The 22,594-nt window shown below is 39.1% G+C and overlaps 1 protein-coding gene and 1 pseudogene across 1 annotated transcript in view; both read left to right on the forward strand.

The window, feature by feature from the left end:
• Window positions 1-22,594, forward strand: part of Wdr64 (WD repeat domain 64) — a 95,760-nt gene that overhangs the window by 67,595 nt on the left and 5,571 nt on the right. The window contains exons 16-25 of the mRNA XM_051186372.1: window positions 2,188-2,318; window positions 5,642-5,743; window positions 6,774-6,843; window positions 7,638-7,674; window positions 8,679-8,815; window positions 10,798-10,903; window positions 12,600-12,658; window positions 13,721-13,830; window positions 19,135-19,323; window positions 21,060-21,165. Coding sequence (XP_051042329.1) covers window positions 2,188-2,318; window positions 5,642-5,743; window positions 6,774-6,843; window positions 7,638-7,674; window positions 8,679-8,815; window positions 10,798-10,903; window positions 12,600-12,658; window positions 13,721-13,830; window positions 19,135-19,323; window positions 21,060-21,165 — 1,047 coding nt within the window. The remainder of the gene's footprint in view (window positions 1-2,187; window positions 2,319-5,641; window positions 5,744-6,773; window positions 6,844-7,637; window positions 7,675-8,678; window positions 8,816-10,797; window positions 10,904-12,599; window positions 12,659-13,720; window positions 13,831-19,134; window positions 19,324-21,059; window positions 21,166-22,594) is intronic.
• Window positions 13,939-14,117, forward strand: LOC127223759 (uncharacterized; annotated as a pseudogene).

Raw genomic sequence — 22,594 nt, forward strand, 5'->3', positions numbered from 1 at the left:
CCTGAGCTTTGGAGAATGGCTGTGAGACAGATGACTCAGCACTCAGTCATCACTTGCTCTTTGCAGATTGACTAGTTGTAAGTTTTCTGTATTAAATGTCCTCCACTGCACGAAGAAACATTGCTGATGAGGTCTGAGGGCTGTACTAATCTACCTGTAAAAAGATACGGATTTAGAGGGCAGCTAATGCTGTCTCTGTTTAACACAGTAATAGTAACAGGTTCAAACCCCAGGGCCTGTGAACTCTCCAACCATGCATATGTTTTGTTTTGTTTTTTCCTGTGGAGTGGCTTTAAAAGTTGAATTCCTTCCTGGGCAGAGGTGGCACACACCTTTAATTTCAGCACTTGGGAGGCAGAGGTAGATGGATCTCTGTGAGTTCAAGGCCAAAAAAACACCAGCCCCCAAAAGTACAGAAAATAGTACAGTTAACTTCTAGGCATTAAATTTGTTTTGTTCATGGCCAGGTTTTTTTGTTCTTCATACCACTTCCCCACATTTTCTGTCTATGCATTTTGAAGTGGCGCTTCATTCAACACAGCATCTTTTCATCCTTAGCTATTCCAGTATATATTTCTGAACAACAATAATTCTTTCAAAATGGCAGTAATATTGTTGTTTTATAGACATGTTTAATATAAAACATATAGACATGTTAAATATAAAATTACAAAAGTTTTAGTACTATAATATATTTAGCCTTCGAGCCAGAGTTCCAGTTTTCCTTATATTTCTGAAGCATCTGTATGTATTGAAATAGACAACTTGATAGAAAGTCTGTTCAGAAAGTTATTTCTGTGACATGCCTGCAGGCACATATATCTGAGGATGAAGTATCCGGGGCGTTTGGTTGAGGTTGGGGAAAGGGAAATAAGGAAGACATCATTTTGTTTGCTCTTAAAAACATTTAAGTCTTTCATTGTTTAAAATGTGTTTTCATTAACTTGGTGAGTATACTTTAATATTAGCTTGACATATCTCAGCATCTCAGCTCTTTCAGGGACAAATGGTCAGATAGCAAAGCCTACAAGAAGATTTCAGGTTATAGAAGGACCAATCAAAAGAAGCCTTCAGGCTCTCCCTTGTCACCAGTGAAATAACTGTGATGTAACTCAGAAGAAAATCACAAGGCTTGTCCTATAGAACTTGGAAACTGTCTATTGTATCATTTTAATATAGAAAAGATTATTTTTCTCATATTGAAGCAAATGTCAGCATAGCACTGATTGAACTTGAATTGCATTGGCAGTTTCAATAAAGGGTTTTATTGTTAGTTTAAAGAAAGGGTTTTGAAACTAATGCACACAATCCTCAGCACTTCGGAGAGGGATTCTAGCCTACCTCTTCTAACTCTGTTTGTCATTGGAAGTAGGTTTAGACCTAGATATATGCTGTATGAAACATTGCGTATAGCCAATAACAGCAGAAAGATGAGTGCACAGTGAGTTGGAAGCAAGGCTCTGGTCAAGTAATTGCACAAGCGACAAAGAATTGAAAACTGATCACTTTAAACTAGATGATAAATTACTAAACTACAACAGAAGTGGGGCTGGAAATGTTACTAAATGGATTAAAGTGCAGGCTACACAAGTCGTACATATGTCCCCAATATAGCATTTTGAGATTACTCAGTAATTGGCACTTCACTTAGGTACTTTAAATTATCATATTTATCTCAGATCACAGATACCATATTTAATTCTGTATTCCAAGAACCTAAGATGCAAACAAATAGCCAAGGCAAGATAACAACCAAAATAACAAAAAAGCATGTGTAACTAACTGGCCTAAGTGGCAATACATAGAAAAGACTTCAGAAGCTGGACAGATGGACTTTTTAGTGAAAGACTAGCATGTAAGTGCAAACAGCTAATGTAGACTGTTTTTTGTTTTTTTCTAAAAAGATTGAAGGGAAGATAAAAAGAAATATAAACAGTCTAATGGTTGGTTAAGCAGGGTAAGTCAAGGCTAAGTCAAAATGGGCCAGAAGAGAAGAGATTATTTTGTTGCTTCGATGAATTCTCCAAGGTAAATTTTCTAATGCTAAAGATGGGGGTGTAGTAAATTTCATGCTCAATGACTTTGGACATACTATGAAACTGCTTTAATTACAATGTGCATACATAACATTTGAATTAGGCTGACTTTGCATTCCCACCAGTCTACATCTGTGTCCTTTTTCTTTAGATTCCTGCCACCGATGTTGAGGTCAACTGCATTGATTTGTTTCAAACAGAGGGATATAATTTGATAGTTTGTGGAACCTTGAATGGCATGATTATCTTATGGAATTTTGTAACAGCTACTGTCAAAGAAATGTAAGTGTCGTCTTTGCCCCAAATATTATGAGTTTCACTGCATAAGAGTCTAAATAGCAATACCTACAAGGAAGGATTTTCCTGGAGGCTATGTTCATATGTTCTGAGAGTCTAAATTCCCTAATTACACAAAAAACCTTAAATATTGTGTATCCAAAATATTTCTCCTTTACATAAATATATGATCTTTCCAAGTGTTTCAACAAATGGTTTTAATTTATTTTTTAAATTGTTTATTTATATTTGTATGGATGTTTTTCCTGATGCCTGGCAGAGGCCAAGAAGAGGACATTGAATCCCCTAATGCTGGTGTCACAAACAGTTGTGAGTCATCCTATGGATCCTTGTAACCAAACCTGAGTCTTCTAGAAAGATCAGCCAGTACTCTTAACCACTGAGCCATCTCTCTATCCCCAACAAATATTTAAAATGTATAGTAACTTGACACATAAATATCCACAAGCTTTCAAGTATACATATCCAGCCATCTACTAGCATTTCCTATCTGATCACTCTCCTTTCACGTCAGAGTTCACTATTCCTGACCTGCCCTTCCATCAAGCTTCTCTTCCCACTGTATGTAGTCCTAGTGCCACCACTGTCTAGGCACTTACCAAAGACAACATTCTAGATGGCATCCTAGAAGGCTTTTTCTTCTCCTTTACATCAGCATATCCAATTTATTACATGATGACACTAGCAAGGGCCAATGTCACAGGTGCATCCTGGATTTCAACCAATTCTGCTAAAATGCTCTGGATCATGACTGGAGTTTTTGCTCTCCCCAATTAACCATCTCTAAGTGTTCTTGCCATTGGCTTAATGGAACTAACATAATGTATTATCTGTATGACTAAACTTTAAATAATAGATTGTCTCCTCTCGTGTACTTGGACCCCTTGTATGGACACCCTCTATCAAGAGGACTTATAAAATTATTTGCAGGTAAAAAATGGCTAATAATCTTAATAAACCAAAATAAGATCAAGTTTAGATTGAAGAGGAAGGGAATAGAATGGAAAAAAGGGAAAGGAAAGGGTATAAGAGGAAAGCACATAAGAAATCTCTACCTTGAGTTAGAGGGCACTATCTACTACTGGTCTGCCTGGATCATACCCCTTTTCACCAAAAGTTGGCCCCATCCTAATACTCAGTGCCTATCCTTGGGCTTTTCTTCTACACTGTATACTTATCATTTGATACCTAATCTACATACACTGGACAGTTCCTCACATTCTTATTAACAGTTCTCACACTGAAGGTGTCAGTTTGTGTCTGACTCACTACTGAGAAGGAAAAGAAGATAGACAAAAAGATCAGTGCTGATGCCACTGTGAAAAGAGGGGGCAGCTGTCCTGAGCAATTTCCAATTTCAAGATAGCAATCCTTCATTTTATTTTTCCAAGGGATGCATGCAAATCTAGCACTCAATAAAAAAGCAACTATGGTAGGTTATACATTTTCTCCCTTTTCTGCAGGCAGATGCCTATTTTAGAATAATAGGGTCCTGGGAGATAGTTCAGTGAAGAAAGGACTTGCACTGCAAACACAAGGAACCAAGTTTTATTCCCGAACCTAAGTGTAAAAATACAGGTGTTCTGACACATGAATATAACCCAAGCACTGGTGATGTAGGTGGATCCCTGGGGATTGCTAGCTACCATCCAGCCAATTCTACTTGACAAGTTCTAGGCCAATGTCTCATAAACAATGGGTCCTGTACCAGAGAAACAACACAGAGGTTGTTTTTTGGCCACTACACATGTACACACACACATACACATAGAATATTTTTTTATTTAGAATCATTGGAGTATTTTGTGAAAGAAAGACACAGCTTATCTCAGAACTGTGTAATATATTTCCAGCTTTACTGGTTATACAACTGAACATCTTTCCTATATTTATGATGGAGGCCATTTCCACTATTTTATTTATTAACTAATTTTATATGTATCGGTGTTTTGTCTGCATGTATGTCTGTGCACCAACTGCATGTCCAGTGCCTACAGAGGCCAGAAGATGGTATCAGATCCCCTGGAACAAGAGTTAAGGACAGTTGTGAGCTGCCATATGCATGTTGGGAGTTAAACCTAGGTCCATTATAAGAACAGCCAGTGCTCTTAACCATTGAACCATCCCTCCAACCTGTCATTTCTTAATATACCTCATGTTGTCTGACTCCTTCACCAGTCAAAAAGAAAAATCTCTTCTCTCTCAAGAACACCATAACTTCGGGGTTCAAACTTAATGGCATTTCTTGCTAATTAAAATCTATCTCATTATTGATTATTGATCAAATATATCTAAAAGTGTGGAGCTAAAAGAATCATCAGTTCACAAGTTTCTTTTTTGATCTTGGTTCCATTCATACAAGACTCCTGTACCATTGTGTCAGTCTCCTTTCTGTTACTATAACACATCTCTAAGACAGTAAAAGCAAAGGTTTGCTTTGGTTAGTGGCTTCACATGTTCAAGTGATCAATTTCCATGTTCCTTTGGGCCTGTGAGAAGGAATGAGTGATGGAGCACCTCATAGTAAGAAAGTGAACAAAGGGAGAGGGTGTCTGATCTCTCTCAAGGATCTGCTTTCCAAAGGACAAGAAAACTTCCCACTATGCCCCACCCCTTAAAAGCTCAACACCTCCCAAGGACATTGATCTGGGGAACACGTCTTTAAAATACAGGTCCTTAAAGGATGTTCCAAATCCAGATTTTAGCAATCACTCATCAGTTCAAATTAGTTGTACTTTCCCTTAAAGGGGTGTGTTGGTAAGAGGTTAGTTTGCCCTAAGGCAAAGTGATAGTTAAGAGAGAAAGCACAGTTAGGCAGTTAGAGACTTCTGTTCCATTCCCAAGCCACTACCTGGGAAGTTCCATGGGACCTGGGTCCGTGGATGACTACAGCAGTGGGAGCAGAGTAATCTTTGGATTATCTGCTCTTGTCCACTTGGTTTTAAGATGCTGTGGGTAGGCATCATGTGTCATTCAAGTCCCTCCTTCCATATGTTCAGAGTAGAATTGTGCTGTTTAAACTGTCAGAAATTTCCAGATGGTTCCTCTACAGGCTGAGACACTCTGACCCATAAGGAGGAAATCTGTCCTGTTAACTGGATTAAAGACTTGTAGATCATCTGATGATCACGTGGTTCTACAAAGCCTTAATAAAGAAGGCATATCTGAGCTACCCCCCTGCCGCCAAGTTTTCACAACATGTACAATGCTAACATTTAAAGTCACTGTATCTACATGGGATTTATGACAGTGTGAGGCACGTTTCATAGTTCATGCTGTTCACTAGGCAACGACATGCTTGTTTTCAGATACCGGCCTGAGGACTGCTTCTCCACAGACCCTGAATTGGATCCCAAGCGCTTTCGGATTAATGACATAATGTTCCTCTTTCGACCTCCTGACTGCGTAAGGTAACTCAGAATTTCATGGCCCAGTAGTGCTATCTGGAACCCAGGTAGGTAACATGAGCTACCCATATCCCAGCATTAAGGACAGGCCAGCTGAAGGAAAATTGGCATGTGGACCCTTAGCACTGTGTAGACCCTTACCATGTTAGCTACATTGTGTAGACACTTACCATGTCACCTCACTGTGTAGACCCTTAACCATGCTCATTGGATCATACTTTTAGCTAAACCGAACCCAACCACCACAGATGTACAACAATTTTAAGTTTTGGAGGGAATAAATGGAAAAGGCATTTCAGATTTCATATACTATCTAATATAACTAGGCAGTCTCCATTCACTCCTTCAATAGCAGAGCATTGCTTGTTAACTTTCTAATAAAAGATAAATTTTTTTGTATTTTCTACTTATATTTGTTTTAGGAATCTGTATTTTTAAGCAATAATGTTAAACAAATATCTAGAGGGAAATTAAAGCTGTTCTATACTTAGGGTTCACTTGTTGGTGAGTCAGAATTTAGCACCTTCTCTATACATCTTAAAATTCCATCAAAACTCTTTGGAAAATATTATCAGGGCCTATTCTCTGTACATAAGCTACTTTTTAGCCCATGGCCACAAAACATAGAAGAAACAAGATCAGACCAGAAGAAATAAAATAAAGCAAAAACAAACAAACAAAACAAAACAAAACACGGTGCAAGAAGTTAGCCAGGTTTGTCTGCACCTGCTGTCATCCACCCCCTGCATTTCAGTTTCTGAACCTCAGTGGCTCAATCTGGTGTTAACAATGGGACAGGACAGGACTCAGGCAGCAGCAATACCCCTTGAATGCCGATGCTCCTCAACACTCTCCTGTAACACCACACTAGTGAACATTCATCAGTGGGATATAGGGTGTGGCTGGTCACTGAGTGAGTGGGATACTCCCAGGGATGATGAGAAAATAACCACCTGAACCTGGAGCAGAGGACACTCTGAGTTCTATGGGTTTTCTGAACCTGACATCCTGTGTCTCCTCGGTCCCTGTACAGGAGATCAAGTCAGGATTCCATCTGCTCGTCAACCCAATGTGACTCAAGCAAGGGTCCACAGAGTAGCAAGGTAATTGCAAGGTAGATACGAGCAGTGGCTCAGAAATAGTGGTTCTTGGTGTACACGTGAAATTTTTGTTTTTTCTAAAAATCAATGACTGCATTGCTTTTTCTTCATTTATTTCAAGGTCTTCCCATATGTGAACAACCAATACATTAATAAATATGTGTATTAATGAGTTACACCTATTGTTTTATACTTGTAAAATAACCCAGTGATTTTGAGCTTTCCTTCTCTGTTTATCACATTTCACATATGGTGTAATTAGATCACAGCCCATAATATAATGCAGTGGTCTTCTGTCTTCTCAGTTCCAATTTTACATACTTTTACAGAGTGCTTTCCTAAACAGGACTTTACTAAGACAATTTATCACACAAAAGTTATTTTGTGGCAGAAAGACAACAACACAGATAGATAGAAAAATCAAGCAGAGCCATGCCTAAATCCGAGTCCTCTGTACATTGCCCATCACTGAAGCTGTTTGTTTCTTTATGGGTAAGACTGGGGGAATAAAGACACCTGGTGTGGCTGTCAGTAGAATTAGAGACAGTACACACCAAGATTTGGGGGCCTAATCACTGTCACTAGTGCAAGTCACCAGGAAATGCCATTGTTTTATAGCTCTTCTGTTGATGACTATGAAAAATCTCTGCAGTACAATGTTTCAAAGAAATGATTGTAAAATGACTTTTAACTTTAGTACTTAGGGATGTCAACTCTGTTCTGCAGAAGCTGCTTGTCTAGTAGGTCTCATCCCCATGCAATGTCACAGAAACATATTCTCTCTCTTCTCCATTCAGGGAAGTAAACAAAGTATACATGACAGCGAAGCCAAAGGTCAGTATCAGCTCTCTCTTTTAGAAGCAAGCCACCAAATCTTTCTCTCCTTTGTGACACAGGGGATCAACCCTGGGACCCCACATATGCTGAGCGAGCATGCTACCACAGAGCTACAGCCCAGAGCAGCTCCTTTGCAACAGGGACTTTGTGTGATAGAATATTCCTGATGTGCTCTTTCTATAAATGAATCTTGAAGTGTTTGGGGGGGGGGTGGTCTAGATACTCTAATATCACCTTCCTAATGCTACAACCCTTTAATACAGTTCCTCATGCTGTGATGACCCCCAACCATAAAATTATTTTGTTGCTACTTATAAATGTAATTTTGCTACTGTTATGAAACATAATGTAAATACTTGATATGCAGGATGTCTGATATGTAACCCCTGAAAGTTGGTCTAATGGGAAGAATATTAAAATGATGTCTTTTAAAAGGGGCTCAGTGGTAGTGAAAGGGGATAAGAAAGTAAAACAGTAAATATGACTAATACATATGCTATACATGAGTGAACTGTCATAATGAAACCTGTTATTAGATAGTTAATATATGCTAATTTTACAAGGATGCCATGTCCAGAAGCATTCTCAAAATGAACAAAAATAAACAATGCCTTTTATGTTAATTCTAGGTTTTTAAAATCCATAGTATTGCTGAACTTTTTACTCTCCAATGCATTTTGCTAAAACTTATGCTACATTTATAAAACATTCTATATGTTTTAAAATGTTCACAAGGTTTAGCTGCCACATGCAGAATCTTCTAGAGGTTTTTACATTAGGAGCCCAAATACGCCTTTTAGATTTTTTTTTCAGTGATCCAGTATTCCATTCTATGAATGCTTTTCTGTTTTCTCCCCTGTGAATTCACTTAAGCTTAAGAAAAAAAATACTGAGAGATTCCTGTGTTTCTCTTTTCCCACCCATCTCTTCTTTGGTGTTCCATAAAACTTGAAACCCCAAGGATTACAAATACCAGCAGAGCTCATGAGTTTCTCTACCAGGTGAGCAAACAGACATGGTGGGAGAGCAGCAGCCAGTGAGTAGAAAGCAGCCCACCCCCACCAGCTCAATAGAAGCACAGCCTCCTATCCTGGTCACTGCGCATGAGGATGGACACCTCCGCCTGTGGACACTGGAGGTGATGAAGTTTGATCTTGGCTGGGGCTCAAAGGGAATGGGATAATAAAGAGGATAGTCATGCCTCGCAGCCTTCTTCCACCTGGCACCCGATTCAAACATTCCACTATTCTAGCCAAACAGATGGCTTTTCAGCTCGCTCACTGACTACTTCCAAACTATACACCAGGCCGATTTTACTAACCAAGGCATTAGATCATCAAAACTGTTAAGAGTTTCAAATCTTTCAAGCTGAGCTGTAAATTCATGATAATATCTCAATGGATATTTAAATGAATGTTATCAATGATGTATTATATAAAAGGATGTAAGGGGCTAGGGAGATGGGTTCAGTTAATAAAGCACTGAAGACTTGAGTTCAACCCCTATAATCCACATTAAAAACCTCAGCCCAGTGCTGGGGAGGATGAATCAGCAGATCCCTGGACTTGCTGGCCAGCCATCCTAACCTAGCTACAGGCCAGGGGAGATCTTATCCCAAAATAAGGTAAATGGTGTCCCTGAGGAATGACCTGCACACACACACACACACACACACACACACACACACTCATATTTTCATGCCTTAAAATATAAGAATACTTACACATAGCATATAAAGTACTCTTTCATTATATTTACCTGTGTATGTATGTTTGTGTATATCTGTGGGAGGGTGCACACATGTCATAGCATGTAATGAAAAAATCAGAAGGAAACTTGTGAGAGTCACTTTTGTCACCATGTAGCTTGGTAACAAGCCCCTTTACTGGCTGGTCCCTAATGTAAAACTTGAATGATATAAATTATTGAAAGACGGTATTGCATCACGTTGAGTGTTTTTTGTTTTTTGTTTTCTGTGGAAACAGTAGTTTTAATTCACCAGGATATTTCAAGTGTGTTTTTTGATGTTCAAAGTACAAATTAGGGGTCAGCAGGATGGCTCAGTGGGTAAAAATGAGTTGCCACACAAGCTCCAAAACCTGAGTTCAATCCTAGAAATCCTGTGTGTAGGTGGAAGGAGAGAACTAACTCTACAAAGTTGTCCTCTGACCTCCATGCATCCCAACACACACACACACACACACACACACACACACACACACACACACACACTAATAATAGGTTTATTTCTTATAAAAAGAATTCAAAGTAAGAGGCCTTAGGAGCACAGAAGATGATTCAAGAGTTGTGAGTCCACTGCCCACTGTGACCCTGAAGCTCTTGGAGACACAAGAAGGTGTGAGTGCTGTGATAAGGCTTCTTCTATGGAGAACCCAGGAGGCAGCAACAGCATTGTGTGACCCACACTGAGATCCGAGAACACAAAGCAGCTAGGCTGTCTGCCAGCTTGGCCCCAGTCTGCCCACGAGTTCTGGCTTCATAGTGAAACCCCCGGTTTGAAAACACAAACTGCCTCCAAGATGATCTTGGAACAAAATGCTGTTTTATCTGTGATGAATAAAAAAGGAGAAACAGAACAGATGATATCTAAGTAAAGTCTTAGAAAACAGCCACTGACTCAAATTCTATTCTCAGTCTCCAGTGAGATAATATACATGGAAGTCCTTCCAAGGGCTAGCTTATACCACTCAAAATAATTACAATCTGTTATTGCTCAAGTAGTCAGAAATATTTTTCCTGGCAGGTAAATACGCCTGTTAAAATATGGAGTTACAGTTGACTCTGATGGGAATACATGTGTAAGAGGGGACCATATAATTTGAAATCCCGTGCAAGGAATTGTGTGAAAAGATAGCACCAAAGAAAGAAGAACTCATCAGTCAGCTAATAGTCATCCATACTTAGAGTTATCCATACCATTCATTTCAAAGTAATAATTCCTCATGGAGAGTGTGGAGTTATTATCAGTACAGAATAGAAAATCCTGTTAAGTAATAGAGATAAAAATTGAGTTGTCTTGGGTAGAGTAGAATTCAACTTTAATATTGCAATCTTATAGAATTTATTATAGAAGTGTTGTTTGCCTTGCCCTTTGTTCAGGGGAAGCTTTTGAAAGACATACTGCCCTTCACGAAGCACTCAGCCATTTCCCTGACGTCACTGTACACTGACTCGTGCTGCAGGACACTGCTGGCCGGGAATGTGGGTAAGTCCTTGTTCTGACAGATTAAGTTGTATCTTAAGAATCTGTGTGATATAAAAATGACTCCCAGAAACATGCATGACATTTGTGGGGACAAATGAAAGTCACCAAGAGGTATGCTCAAGCTGAGAAAGTTGGAGATCTAGAATACAAAGCAGCATGGTTGTCTGCTCAGACCCAGCTCAGACCCAACTTTTATGTTTGTAGCATGTGTCCTCCTTACAATTCCTGCAGTGCCTGGATTCTGAGTCCTTATTGAGGTAGTTCTTTGAATGGACAACATTTGAATCAGGTGAAATGACCCATCATTTTATCCTTCACCTTACAGAGGTGTTCTTCGGGACACTCTCGGGACTTAGCTTAGATGCTAAGACTCTGCTTGGCCTCCTGGATGCTGAGACTCCAGGGTTGTGAAATTGGGCATTGCTGCAGACTGGTACCTGGCATGTCCCAGGGCATCAGCTAATGCCAAATGGCTACATGTTCCTATCTCAGGGCAAGATCCAAGATTCTATCCCCTACTCAAAGAATATGAGCCAAATAATTTCTTTTTTGTTTTTCTTTTGAGACAGAGTCCTTCTATGTAGTTTTGGTTGTCTTGGAACTCACTATGCAGGCCTGGCTGCCCTTGAATTCATAGAAATCAGCCTGAGGCTGCCTTCTGGGTGCTCGGAATAAAGGGTGTGCCACTATGGCCAGCCTACAGATAATTTCTTCTGAAATTCTAGAAGTTTTCTGATGGAATCTTGGAGACCTCTTTTATATAATACCATACAACTTATAAAAAGGAATAATTTTACTTATTTTGATATTCATAGCCCTTTGATTTTTTTCTCTTGTTTTACTGCTTTAGCTAGGACTTCAAGCACTGTATTGAATGGAAATTATCTTTGGGGGAATGCTTAGAGTTTTTTCTTCATTTGTTATCATGGTGGCTATTTTTTTTAATGCACTATATTTTATTATGTTGAAATATGTTCTCCATCCCAAGTCTCTCCAGGGATTTTATCTTGAAGGGATGCTGTATTTTCTCAAAGGCCTTTTCTGCATTAATTGAAATAATCATGATTTCTGTTCTTGAGTCCATTTATGTAGTCCCATTTTGTTCATTGACTTATTTCCATTGAACTATCAATGCATCCCTAGAATAAAACCAACTTAATCACTTTAATGTTATTATAGATGTGTTTGTGAATTCAGTTTTCAAGGTTTTTTTTTTTTCAAGAATTATTTTCATCTATGTTCATCAAGGAAATTGACCTGTAATTCTCTCTCTTTTGGGGGGGTTGGATTTTTATCTGGTTCGGCATCAAGGTAATCCTGGCTTATTAAAAATAGCTTGGAAGTGCTCCCTCCTCTCCTTTTATGGAACAATCTGAGTTGGTATTGCTATTCATTCTTCCTGGTGTCACACTTGCTGTATAACCAAGGATGACCTTGTACTTCTGGTCATTTGTGCCTCTACCTTCTGAGAACTAGAGTTATAGTGGATGCAGTACTGGGAATCAAAGCCAGGATTTCTCATGCCAGGCACTATATGCCCAGACTTCAAAAGTCCTCCTTTATATCTTGTTTCTCAGATCCTATTCTATCTACTAATGTAAGTGCCTGAATCAAAACAACTCATCATTGTGGGGAGTGTTTGCCTAAAAAAAATATAATATCTAATTAAGGACTCCAATATTTAATTTTTATACAGAAGGACATGTTATCCTTTGCAGTATTAGTTCCTTTTTGGATCCACCTCATGATGAAAAGGTATGAACTTTAGCTTTCCACTTAAAGAAATCTGCTCATGTTTGTTGAACATTTTCCTAAAGTACACACACAAATGATGGGAACATAAGTCCCACTCCCAGTACACTCCAGGTACATATTCTATTGCAATTTAAGCTACATGATCCCAGCCTTTGCTTGGGTGGAGGCTGTCTTAAGACAGAGAAAGGGCCCTTGAATGACTGAATGCTCTTGAACAGCTCTGAAACATTATGAGGTAGGCAAGTGCACACTTTTAGACTGCCTTTGAAAGAGTAAACACAGGAAACTGAGTCAGCAGTCTAAGAAACTCAGAAGAAATTATTTTTGACCCTACTCAGGTCTCAAGAAATAGGAGATGTGCAGGAGAACTGCCAGTTTCCTAGGACTTTGGTCACACAGATCACCCTGAATAGATGTCCCAGGGGAAATGTGGTCTTAGTTTGTCCATCGATAAGTAGACAGTGCATTACATACAGAGTATATTGCTACAGAGCAAACTGTAGGATGTCTTCTGAAATCCCTTAGACTCCAAACTTGAGGACAAATGTTAAAGAAGGTTGGACTTCTCTAAGTCATTCTGTAGACCCTCACACTGCTTTTGAAAGAGAATAAGCTTTGCCTATTCTTTTTGCCAATTCCTTACAGCAGATGCCTCTTACTTCATATCCCATGCAAAGAAGAACATAGTTAATGCATTCTCTAGATATAATTTACTAGTAGAAATGTCTCTTGGCCTTCACCTTATGGATCTGCTTTTCCCTCTCTCCTGATGGTCCTCACTGTGTCTCCCACAGCTACCCACCATCCACTAAAGTTCACAGCAAATTAATAAAAACTATATATGAGCTGCTTTCTCCAGAAGGGGTATGTGCAGAGTAATAATGCTCTAAAACAGGAGTAGTTTTGGTACCTCAGTGAGCAGGAGAAAAGCTAATCAGAGCAGAGACTCAATCATCATCTATTATATCCACTCATAAATGTAGCTCTTCAAATGAGGAACGATTTTGCTTAAGATTATATTCTGATTCACTTCAAGAGATACATCTTCTTGTTGCCATCTAGAAATTCAAGCAGCTGCTTTCCTGGCGTGCCCATTCTTTAGAAATTGTTCAAGTGATCTATGTGGAAGACAAGCAGTTGGTGCTTACTGCGTCCATTGATGGCTCAGTGAGGTAACCCAGATGGGCCCATACTGGGAACTGGGGCAGGGTGGTGGTAGTGTGAGAGGAATAAGCTTTGATTCTAATGTTGATGTGTTTGGTTACGATGCAGTGCTTTGAATCACTTCTTGGCCTTTTAGCTAAGGTCAAATGTATATCTATTTTTATCAGCTTAATATGTGATGCATACTCTGAGAATAATTTATTAAATAGATTTGGGATCTGGAAGATTGGAGCTTGCTTCACCTATTCCATGTGTGGACCTAGTACACAGCATCTCTATAAATGGTACACCCTCTTTCAGGAAAAGCACAGTGATGGTATACTTATTAGAATAAATTTATAAGTAAACCAAAAAAGTTATACAAAGAATCTTTGGGAAAACCATCACTGACCTGATCCTTTTCTGTATTCAGGGAAATGAGCTACTGTATTCCTCTATGGGGAAAAAAAGAGACAGAGACATGGACCTCAGAATCATTTTGTGTTTGCTCTTTCACAGACTCATTAAGAAATACTGCTTTTTAAAAAGTTATGACAAATGTTTGCAGTAGAATTGGGTTTTATAGGGTTATTTCAGAGAATTAAACAGCATAGACAGCTCAGAGAACTAGATTCATATCTGAGGAAGGCCATAGAAAAAAAGACAGTTGTTGGAAAGAATGTGTAACCAGGTGGAGTGGGACACACCAGTAATTCTAGCTCTGTGTGGGATAAAGGGGCAGGAGATTCTCTTAGGCTCAGAAATTTGGGTCAAACTGGGGAACCTTGTCAGAAAGAGAGAGGGAAGGGGAGGAAGGAGGGAGAGGAATGAAGAAAGGGGAGCAGGAAAGGGAGAAGAAAGGTAATAAAAGGAGAGGGGGACAAAAGAAATGAAGGCTATAAAGACAGGAAGGAAGGAAGAAAGGAAGGAAGGAAGGAAGGAAGGAAGGAAGGAAGGAAGGAAGGAAGGAAGGGAATATGGGAAAAGGAGGAAGAAAAAGAGGATAAAGAATACAAGCAAAGAGAGGGAAGGGAGAGGAGAGGACAGGCGAGGAAGTCAGGAAATGGAGGGAAGAATAAAAGAAGGGAAAGAAAGGAGAAGAGGCAGAAAAAGAAACAAGAGTAGAAGAGAAAGAGAGACACACCCAACAAAATATTACCTGATAGTGAGAGATGGGAGTAGCCTAGCTATTTTAGTGTCCTTGATTTTTACATAGCCTACTTACTTAAACTTAACTGATTAATTGTAACCAATGCTAAGCACATGCACCCAAAATACAAAATACTAAAAATACATACATATATATAAAGAAAAAGAAAGGAAATGTCATGACATTTCTGGAGACAAACTTCTGCCTACTTGAAATTTAAAATCATGGCAATGATTTATGCTCTTGAAAGAATGGAGTTAGACAATATTAGAGATCTAGAGAGGCTTCAAGTGAACCAGAAACCAATCAAAATACAAATGAAAAGGAAGGGATGTTCTATACTCTCATTAAGACCCTTGAATTAAAATTCAGCAGATCCTAGATAACTTTCTGGGCTTGGTGGGTATGGGTTGGTTGGGATATAGCTGTGTAGTATGTAGGCATTGCTGTGGATTTATTCCTTTAACTTTAAAGCGGAGTGTTTTAGACTAGAAAAAGTGGTTTAAGATTGAAAGCCATATGTCAGGTCAAATCAAGATGACATGAGCTTTGACTAATGGAGGAAGTGAGGGATCAATGTAGAGAATGCTATGTACAGCCAGAGGAACCTTAGTGACATTCCAGACAGAAGTCACTATAAAAACTATATATGGAAATACCAAAGGAATTTTTTAGAAATATCAAGATGGTTCTATAGGAGAGGCAAATGGATAGAGCTATGTCTTGTGTCAGAAAAAAAATGATCAGTTGTTTTATTTGTAGGAAAAAAAATGTATTGTTAAAAATGTCATTAATGACTTGGCTTTCTGACCTTTACTTGGGCTTGTTTTCAGCTGCCCATCAACAGAAATGTTTGATGAAGGTTATGGTACATGCAATTGTGCATGTGAGTACATATGCACATGTCCACATACCAACCACACAAGTACATAAGGCTCTGTTGCTCTGAGCATTGCCTTCTTTCCACAGTCTCTTTAAACTGCTAAAATGAATCACTTTAAAATGGATTGTTTATAAACAAGAGAAATTTATTACTTGTGGTTCTAGAGACTGGAATGTCCAAGATCAGGTAACAGCAGATAGTACAGTTAGTACTTGTTCTCTGCTTCATAAATGTCACTTGCCTAACTCCTAACATGGTGTATTTCCATCATTGCCACAAGACACTTGATCAAATTAACTTAAAGGTTTTAAGCTAGTGTGTGTGTGTGTGTGTGTGCGTGTGCACATGTGTGCGCGTGTGTCATAGAGGTGTACACACATGTCGTGGTGCACATGTGGAGGTCAGAGAACAACTTCATGGAATCAGTTCTCTCCTCCCACTTTGCTGCGGGTGTAGAGGACCAGACTCATGTTATCAGACTTGAGCAACAAGTGCCTTTCTCCTCTAGCCACATCAGGGATGTTATTTGGTCTTGGAGCATCAGAGATTCAGTCCTGAGTGGCATGGCTTCCTTGTTTCTAGGCTTGCAGTGAGACAGAGTCTCCTGATAGAGGGGCATTGGTGGAAGAAAGCTGTTCACTTCATGGAGGCTGGGAAGTACACACAGAAGGGGCTATGACTTGACTTTCAATATACTCTCTAGCACCACCAGCTGGAGACCAAGTGTCCAACACATTAGCCCTTGGGGACATTCTGTATCTAAATCATGACACAGTGAAAAGATCAAACAGCTCCACTGGACCTCTTTTGTTAGGGACACTGCTATAATTTAACTGTTCCCTCTAAAACTCCTGTTAGAATTTAATCACTATTGTGAGCCATCAGGAGGGTAGAAACTTAATTTGACTTTTGACTGTGATATTTAGAGGTTAGAGTTCCTAGGGTGTAACCAAGGTAAAGTGAGGCTGAAGACAGGGCACTGGTGCTATGAGACTGTGGCTCACAAGAGAGAGAGGAAAGAGAGAGAAAGAAGAAAGAAAGGACTGGCAAGATGGCTTAAAGGAAAAAGGTACTTGCTGATGAGCATGATGGTCTGAGTTTTGTGACTTTGGTCTTGGAAGCCTACACATTAGAGAGAAAACCAACTCCCACAACTTGTCCTCTAACCTCCACACAATCAATAAATGTAAAAAAAAATAATAAAGGGTAAAAGGCATAAGTAAGGATAATTTGTCTTGTCCTGTAATGCTCTAGGCAGCTTTGGAACTCTAGAGAGCCCTTCTAGCACGGAGGACATGACCAACCAGTTTTGAACTTCTCAGTCTCAAAACACCATGCAGTCAACTATAAAAAAAAAAATAGACGAAGGAGGGCACTAATTCTATTTATGTAGGTGGACTCTTCATGACATAAACACTTCCTAAAGTCCCCATCACATGCACATCCTGTTAGGAATTAGGGTTCAACATGACTTTGTGGGGACACAGATATTTAGACTAATGCACTGTTCAAGCCAGTTGTCCTTGGCCCGGAGAAATTATTTTTATGATACCTTTAAGTGGAACACTCCCCAGATACTCAATTCATAGAGCATGTCTCTATTAATAGCTGTCTCAAAGCACTGCTGCCTTTGTAACTAAGCCACATCCTTTGGCTAATATATGCTGCCACATTCTCAAGAGGCAGGTATGCCATCTAACATTCTAAATCTTGTTCATGAAAAGATTATGACTTCTCAGTGGAGAAAAAAAAAAAACATAATTGAGACTTAAGTCTAGGGCATAGGGCAGGAAATTGGAAGCCTCCTGATGGCTCGGGGTCCATGTCTAAGGCCCAGGATGTCAGGTGGGGTTATTCACTTGGGACAGAGCTATGAGGAATAGGAAACACAGTGAAGCAGGAAATCAAGTTGCTTTAGTATGGGCCTAGAGCAGAATTCATTTAGCCTCTTAGCCTCCTTGCTTTTCTGCTTAAAGGGCTTATTATAAATGCTCTTAATAATTCTATTTCCTTCCTGGTAACAGCTCTGGGAAGGCCAGGCTACTTCAGCAATGCTCTAAATTAAAATATAGGAGGTGTGTAAGACCCTCATGTTAAGTCCTCAGACAGTGTCAAGTATGAGACATCTCAGTTGGGTACTCTACTTCTGCCTTCCCTCACTAGCTACTTCCTTGATGGAGTGAGTCACTATTTGAATTGTGTAGAATCTACTCTTAGTCCCTTTAGGTTATACTCTTTCTTGATCATAGCAACAGAACCCATGGTTAGAGTTGAAACTAAGCCATAAAGAGAAGTCTGTAATCCCAGAACCTGGGAGGCTAAGACAAGAACAATATTTTGTTATGTAGCCTTGTCTAGCTTGTCTAGCCAGGAACTTCCTGTAAATCTTTGGATAGCTAAGCTAGGCTACACAGTGAGACCTGCTCTCACAAAAACAAACAAACAAAACTAAAACAAAAACACAAAACATCTCTGTAAGATAAAGAGCACACATTCCTGCTAATGGTATTCTATATTAGTTTAAGTTCCCTGGGAAAATTGGATAAGTACCTGGGGCCAATGGATAAGGAAATAATAAAAATGGATAAAGAGAAACTTCCTTTATCATTCTTCCTCACCACTCCGCTGTGAACATGGCAGAGTAGGAATTGTGGTTGGAACCAGATCTCTCTTCTCACGAGTTCTGTGTTGGTGATGATTCCTAAGTAGACAGATGAAACATAGTCCATTGTAAGACCTACTTTAGCTAACAGACCCTCAGGTGGGTTCTGATCAGCTTGCGTTAGCGAGTTTTTTGGAGAGAAATGTCTTCCTTGTTTTCTAGCTTCAATCAGCAAAGATTGTTGGCACAAGTTCAGATTGGATAATGCCAGAAAGTTACAAGTTAGAGTTCTGATAAAAATGTTTACATTGGGTGGGAAGAATGGTGGTGAACACCTTTTTAACTCCAGCACTCAGGAGGCAGAGGCAGGTGGATCTCTCTGAATTCAAGGCCAGCCTGGTCTACAAAGTACACAGAGAAGCCCTGTCTCAAAAAAAAAAAAAAAAAGTTTACTTTAAGGACTAGGGGGTGTGGTCCAGTAACAGAATGCTTACATGGTACACTTGAAGCCCTGAGTTAAAAAGTAAAGGTTTACATAATGATTATTAGTTCTACAGCATTTGGGGGAAAGAGTCCTGAATGAACTTTAAAATCTTTGGTAGACCAATGCAGTCCATGTGACCTATGACCTGTGATCAAGCTCACTTCTTCTGGCCACCACAGTCACTTCCTCTCCCTTCCTTAATTCTCCCCTTCAGGCTCTGGCACTCCACCAGTGGCCATTACTGTGGCTATTTTGGACAGCGCAGAATGTTTGAATTATCCCAAACAAGTGATTTCATTTTGCCTTGTGATGTTAATGAATATCCCATAGAGATAAAAGAAGAAACCAAGTTCACAGAGAAGCAGCAAAAATATGAATATCCTTTGATATTTGACCGTGAAAGGTGAGAACATTTAGTTTTCATTAAATGAAAAGACAAGAATCAAACTATTACTGTGTGATGACACTGTAGTACATATGGAATTCAAAATCAAAATTTTCAATAATTTTGAAGCCCCATAGAAGGGAGAAATATGTAAACAAAAATTCTAATTCAATGCAGTGATCCTGAGAACACATAATTCTTAAAAACCAATGGGCAATACCAAAAAACAAAAAGACATTTGCATCAGCAGAGGTACCAAATAACTCAAGACCATCATGATATGATATAGTCCCAACTGTGGAGCCCAGGGGCAGAGGGGATGTGGGGAAGATAAAGGAGATAAATCTGCAAAAGTCTAATAGAACCAGGTCTGCATTTGCTCATATCTGCAATCTCAGGACTGCCAAGGCTATCATGGGCTACCTTGCAAAACTCCATCTTAAAAAACACAACAAATTGGCTGAAAAAGTGGCTCTGTGGTTAAGAGCACTTACTGTTCTTGCAGAGAACCACAGCTCAGTTTCCAGCAGCCATATCAGGTGACTCAGTTCCAGAGGATTCAGATACCTCTCCTAGCCTCCAAACATAACTGCACATGTGTGTACATACTCACACAGATCCATACATACAAATATAAAACTAAAATCTTTTTTTAAAAGATCTACAGAGGTCACATTACTGAGTCTATGAGCCAAACTGAAAAATTCAAACCATAGAACTCACTGGAACAGGGGTCACAGCAGGAAACATGGAAGAAAGGAAAACCAGATGGGTTTGGTTTGGGACAGTGCTGGTGGCCCATCCAGGTAGAGCATTTCAGATACACTCAGGTCAGTCTGCCTGGACATGTTGAAAGAGTCCAGAGCTGGAGACAAGGATTTGAAGTTACAAGACATTCAGGTACCATATCTTACTTTATGCTTGGAATCTTCAAGGTATTGTTGATGGTTTAGGTAGAACAGTCAAAGGTCATCATAGTTTGAAATTTTAAATGTATTATATATGCTTACATTGTGTTATTAAAGAATAAGTTTGCTCTGTATAGCAATTAAGCCTTGCTCTATATAGAATGATTCAATTACATTATATTTGTTCATTTGTGTGGAGAGGAACAGACAGTACATGTCACAGCAAGTCTGTGGAGGACAGAGTTCTCTCCTTCCACCTTGTGAATCCTGGGAATCAAACTTAGATCATCAGACTTGACATCTTTACCTACTGAGTCATCTCTCTGCCCCTAAAATGATCCCATTGATTGATTGACAGGTAGATAAATAGATAGATAGATTAGATTATATATTTTATAATACCTATATATATTTAACTTATATTATATATAACTTATATATATTTAAAAGTATTTTAATGCCAGCTATTACTTTCTAAATACATATGTAAATGAGTTTAATTATAGAGGAATCTTCCCAAGGTTACTCAAATTCAAGCCTTGAATTTATAAGACTTTCCCCCATTCCTACTATGTAGTGCTCCCTGCAAATGACAATTGATTATTTTAATTACATGGACAGTTCTGGCAGAGTAGAAATTGCTGCAGTTTCTCTAAAGGGAAATCTAGGAAGCAAAATGGAATGAGAATTAGGTAGAGAGTCAGTGATATTGGGAATGGTGCCATGAGAGTCAGGCAATGTGGGAAACAGAGAAGGATGCAATGGCACAATGGATATTTGTTCACTTGGCAAGGAATGCAAGCTATAGCTATGTGCTTGACTTTTTTGTTGTATTTTTGTATGCAGATGGAAAAAAATGAGCTCAATGTCTTTGCTTTTCAAACGCACACCTCCCAAGCCTTTTGAAGTGCAACACGATTTTAAATTTTTCAAGTCTCTTTCTTCTCCGAAGGTAGCTAAAATGACAAAACTTACTGTTGCTTTTGAATTTTTGAATTCAAATATCTTCCTTATTGTACCATGTTAGCTTTCTGTTGTTATTATTTCAAACTGCCACAAGATTTTTGTTTTTATTTTTGGTTTTTTTGCATAAACAATACACAGTAATTAACTTACAGATTTGTAGGGGGGAAAAACCCTAAAATGAGAGTAGGGGGCAGTGCTGTTTGCCTAAAATCCCAGCAGCACTTGAGAGGTGGAGGAAGGAGGGTCAAGCTTTCAAGGCCATCCTCAGAGGCCTATGGAGTTCAAGGCCTATCTGGGCTTGATGAGAATTTGTGTGTATCTATTTGTTTGTTTGTTTATTTATTTATTTATTTATTTATTTATTTATTTATTTTAATGCTGTAATGAGTCTCATGGGATTTAAACTGAAGTATAGCCAGAGCTGAATTTGTTCTAAGAGATTGAGGTGGGTCTGGAACCCACATTCCTTAGTTTGTGTACCCTCCCTTTATCATCAAAGTCAGAAAGGCAGGTTGTCTCTGAGCACATGGTTATGGGCAGGGGAGGCAGGTTTCACTCAGTGGGAAAGGTTCAGTACTTTGAGGATTCAAGTAATTGCCTGAGGGCACCGAGGTAAGTCAGAAGAACCTCCTCCCTCAAAAGTAAAGTTGGTACATAGTATTCCCAGGTTGAGGGTGGGAAATAGGGTGTAGACATCAGAAATGGATGTAGAGAGCATCACTGGTGCCCATTCTGTGTTTACAGGCACATTTAGTTTACAGGGCACTCTGAGAACAGTGAGCTGTTATTATTTACCCATGCTAGAGGATGGATTAGTTTGAGGCCAAAGGTCTGGAATTAATAATTAATTAAAATGTATTCCCTCTGGCTTGCCCACAAATAAAGCACACACATCTGTCTGAATTAATCTCTAGTCTCCTACTGCCTCAATGTCTACCAAACACACTCACTGTTTTCCTGAGCTTTCTGTCTCTAATGTATACTTCATCTGGGGTGCCCATGATACAGCTAGAATGTGTCTTTATCTGTCCAAACCAACCCTGTCTTCAGGACACTTATAAATGAACAAAAGTTGGTATCTGGAATATGAAAAAATACAAACAAAAAAAACCCTCTGAAAAATAAATGAGGAAAAAATAATCAGTCCATAACCTGCTTTAAAAGCTTGGATATTTCACTACAGAGAAAATGCATGCCAATAAGCACACACAGACTCCTAACCTTTTTAGTACACAGGAAATGCTCATCAATAACACTGTAGGATTCCACTTTAGACCACTCAGGGCCTAAATGAAGAGCCTGAGGACACCAGAAGCACTCATTTTCTGATGGCAGTCATATGAACTCTTAGTAAGTCATGGAAAATCATGGCATTATCATGAATGTTTGAAAATAACCATGCCCTATTATGTACA

Source organism: Phodopus roborovskii, unplaced genomic scaffold (assembly GCF_943737965.1).
Source record: "Phodopus roborovskii unplaced genomic scaffold, PHOROB, whole genome shotgun sequence".
Lineage (NCBI taxonomy): Eukaryota > Metazoa > Chordata > Mammalia > Rodentia > Cricetidae > Phodopus > Phodopus roborovskii.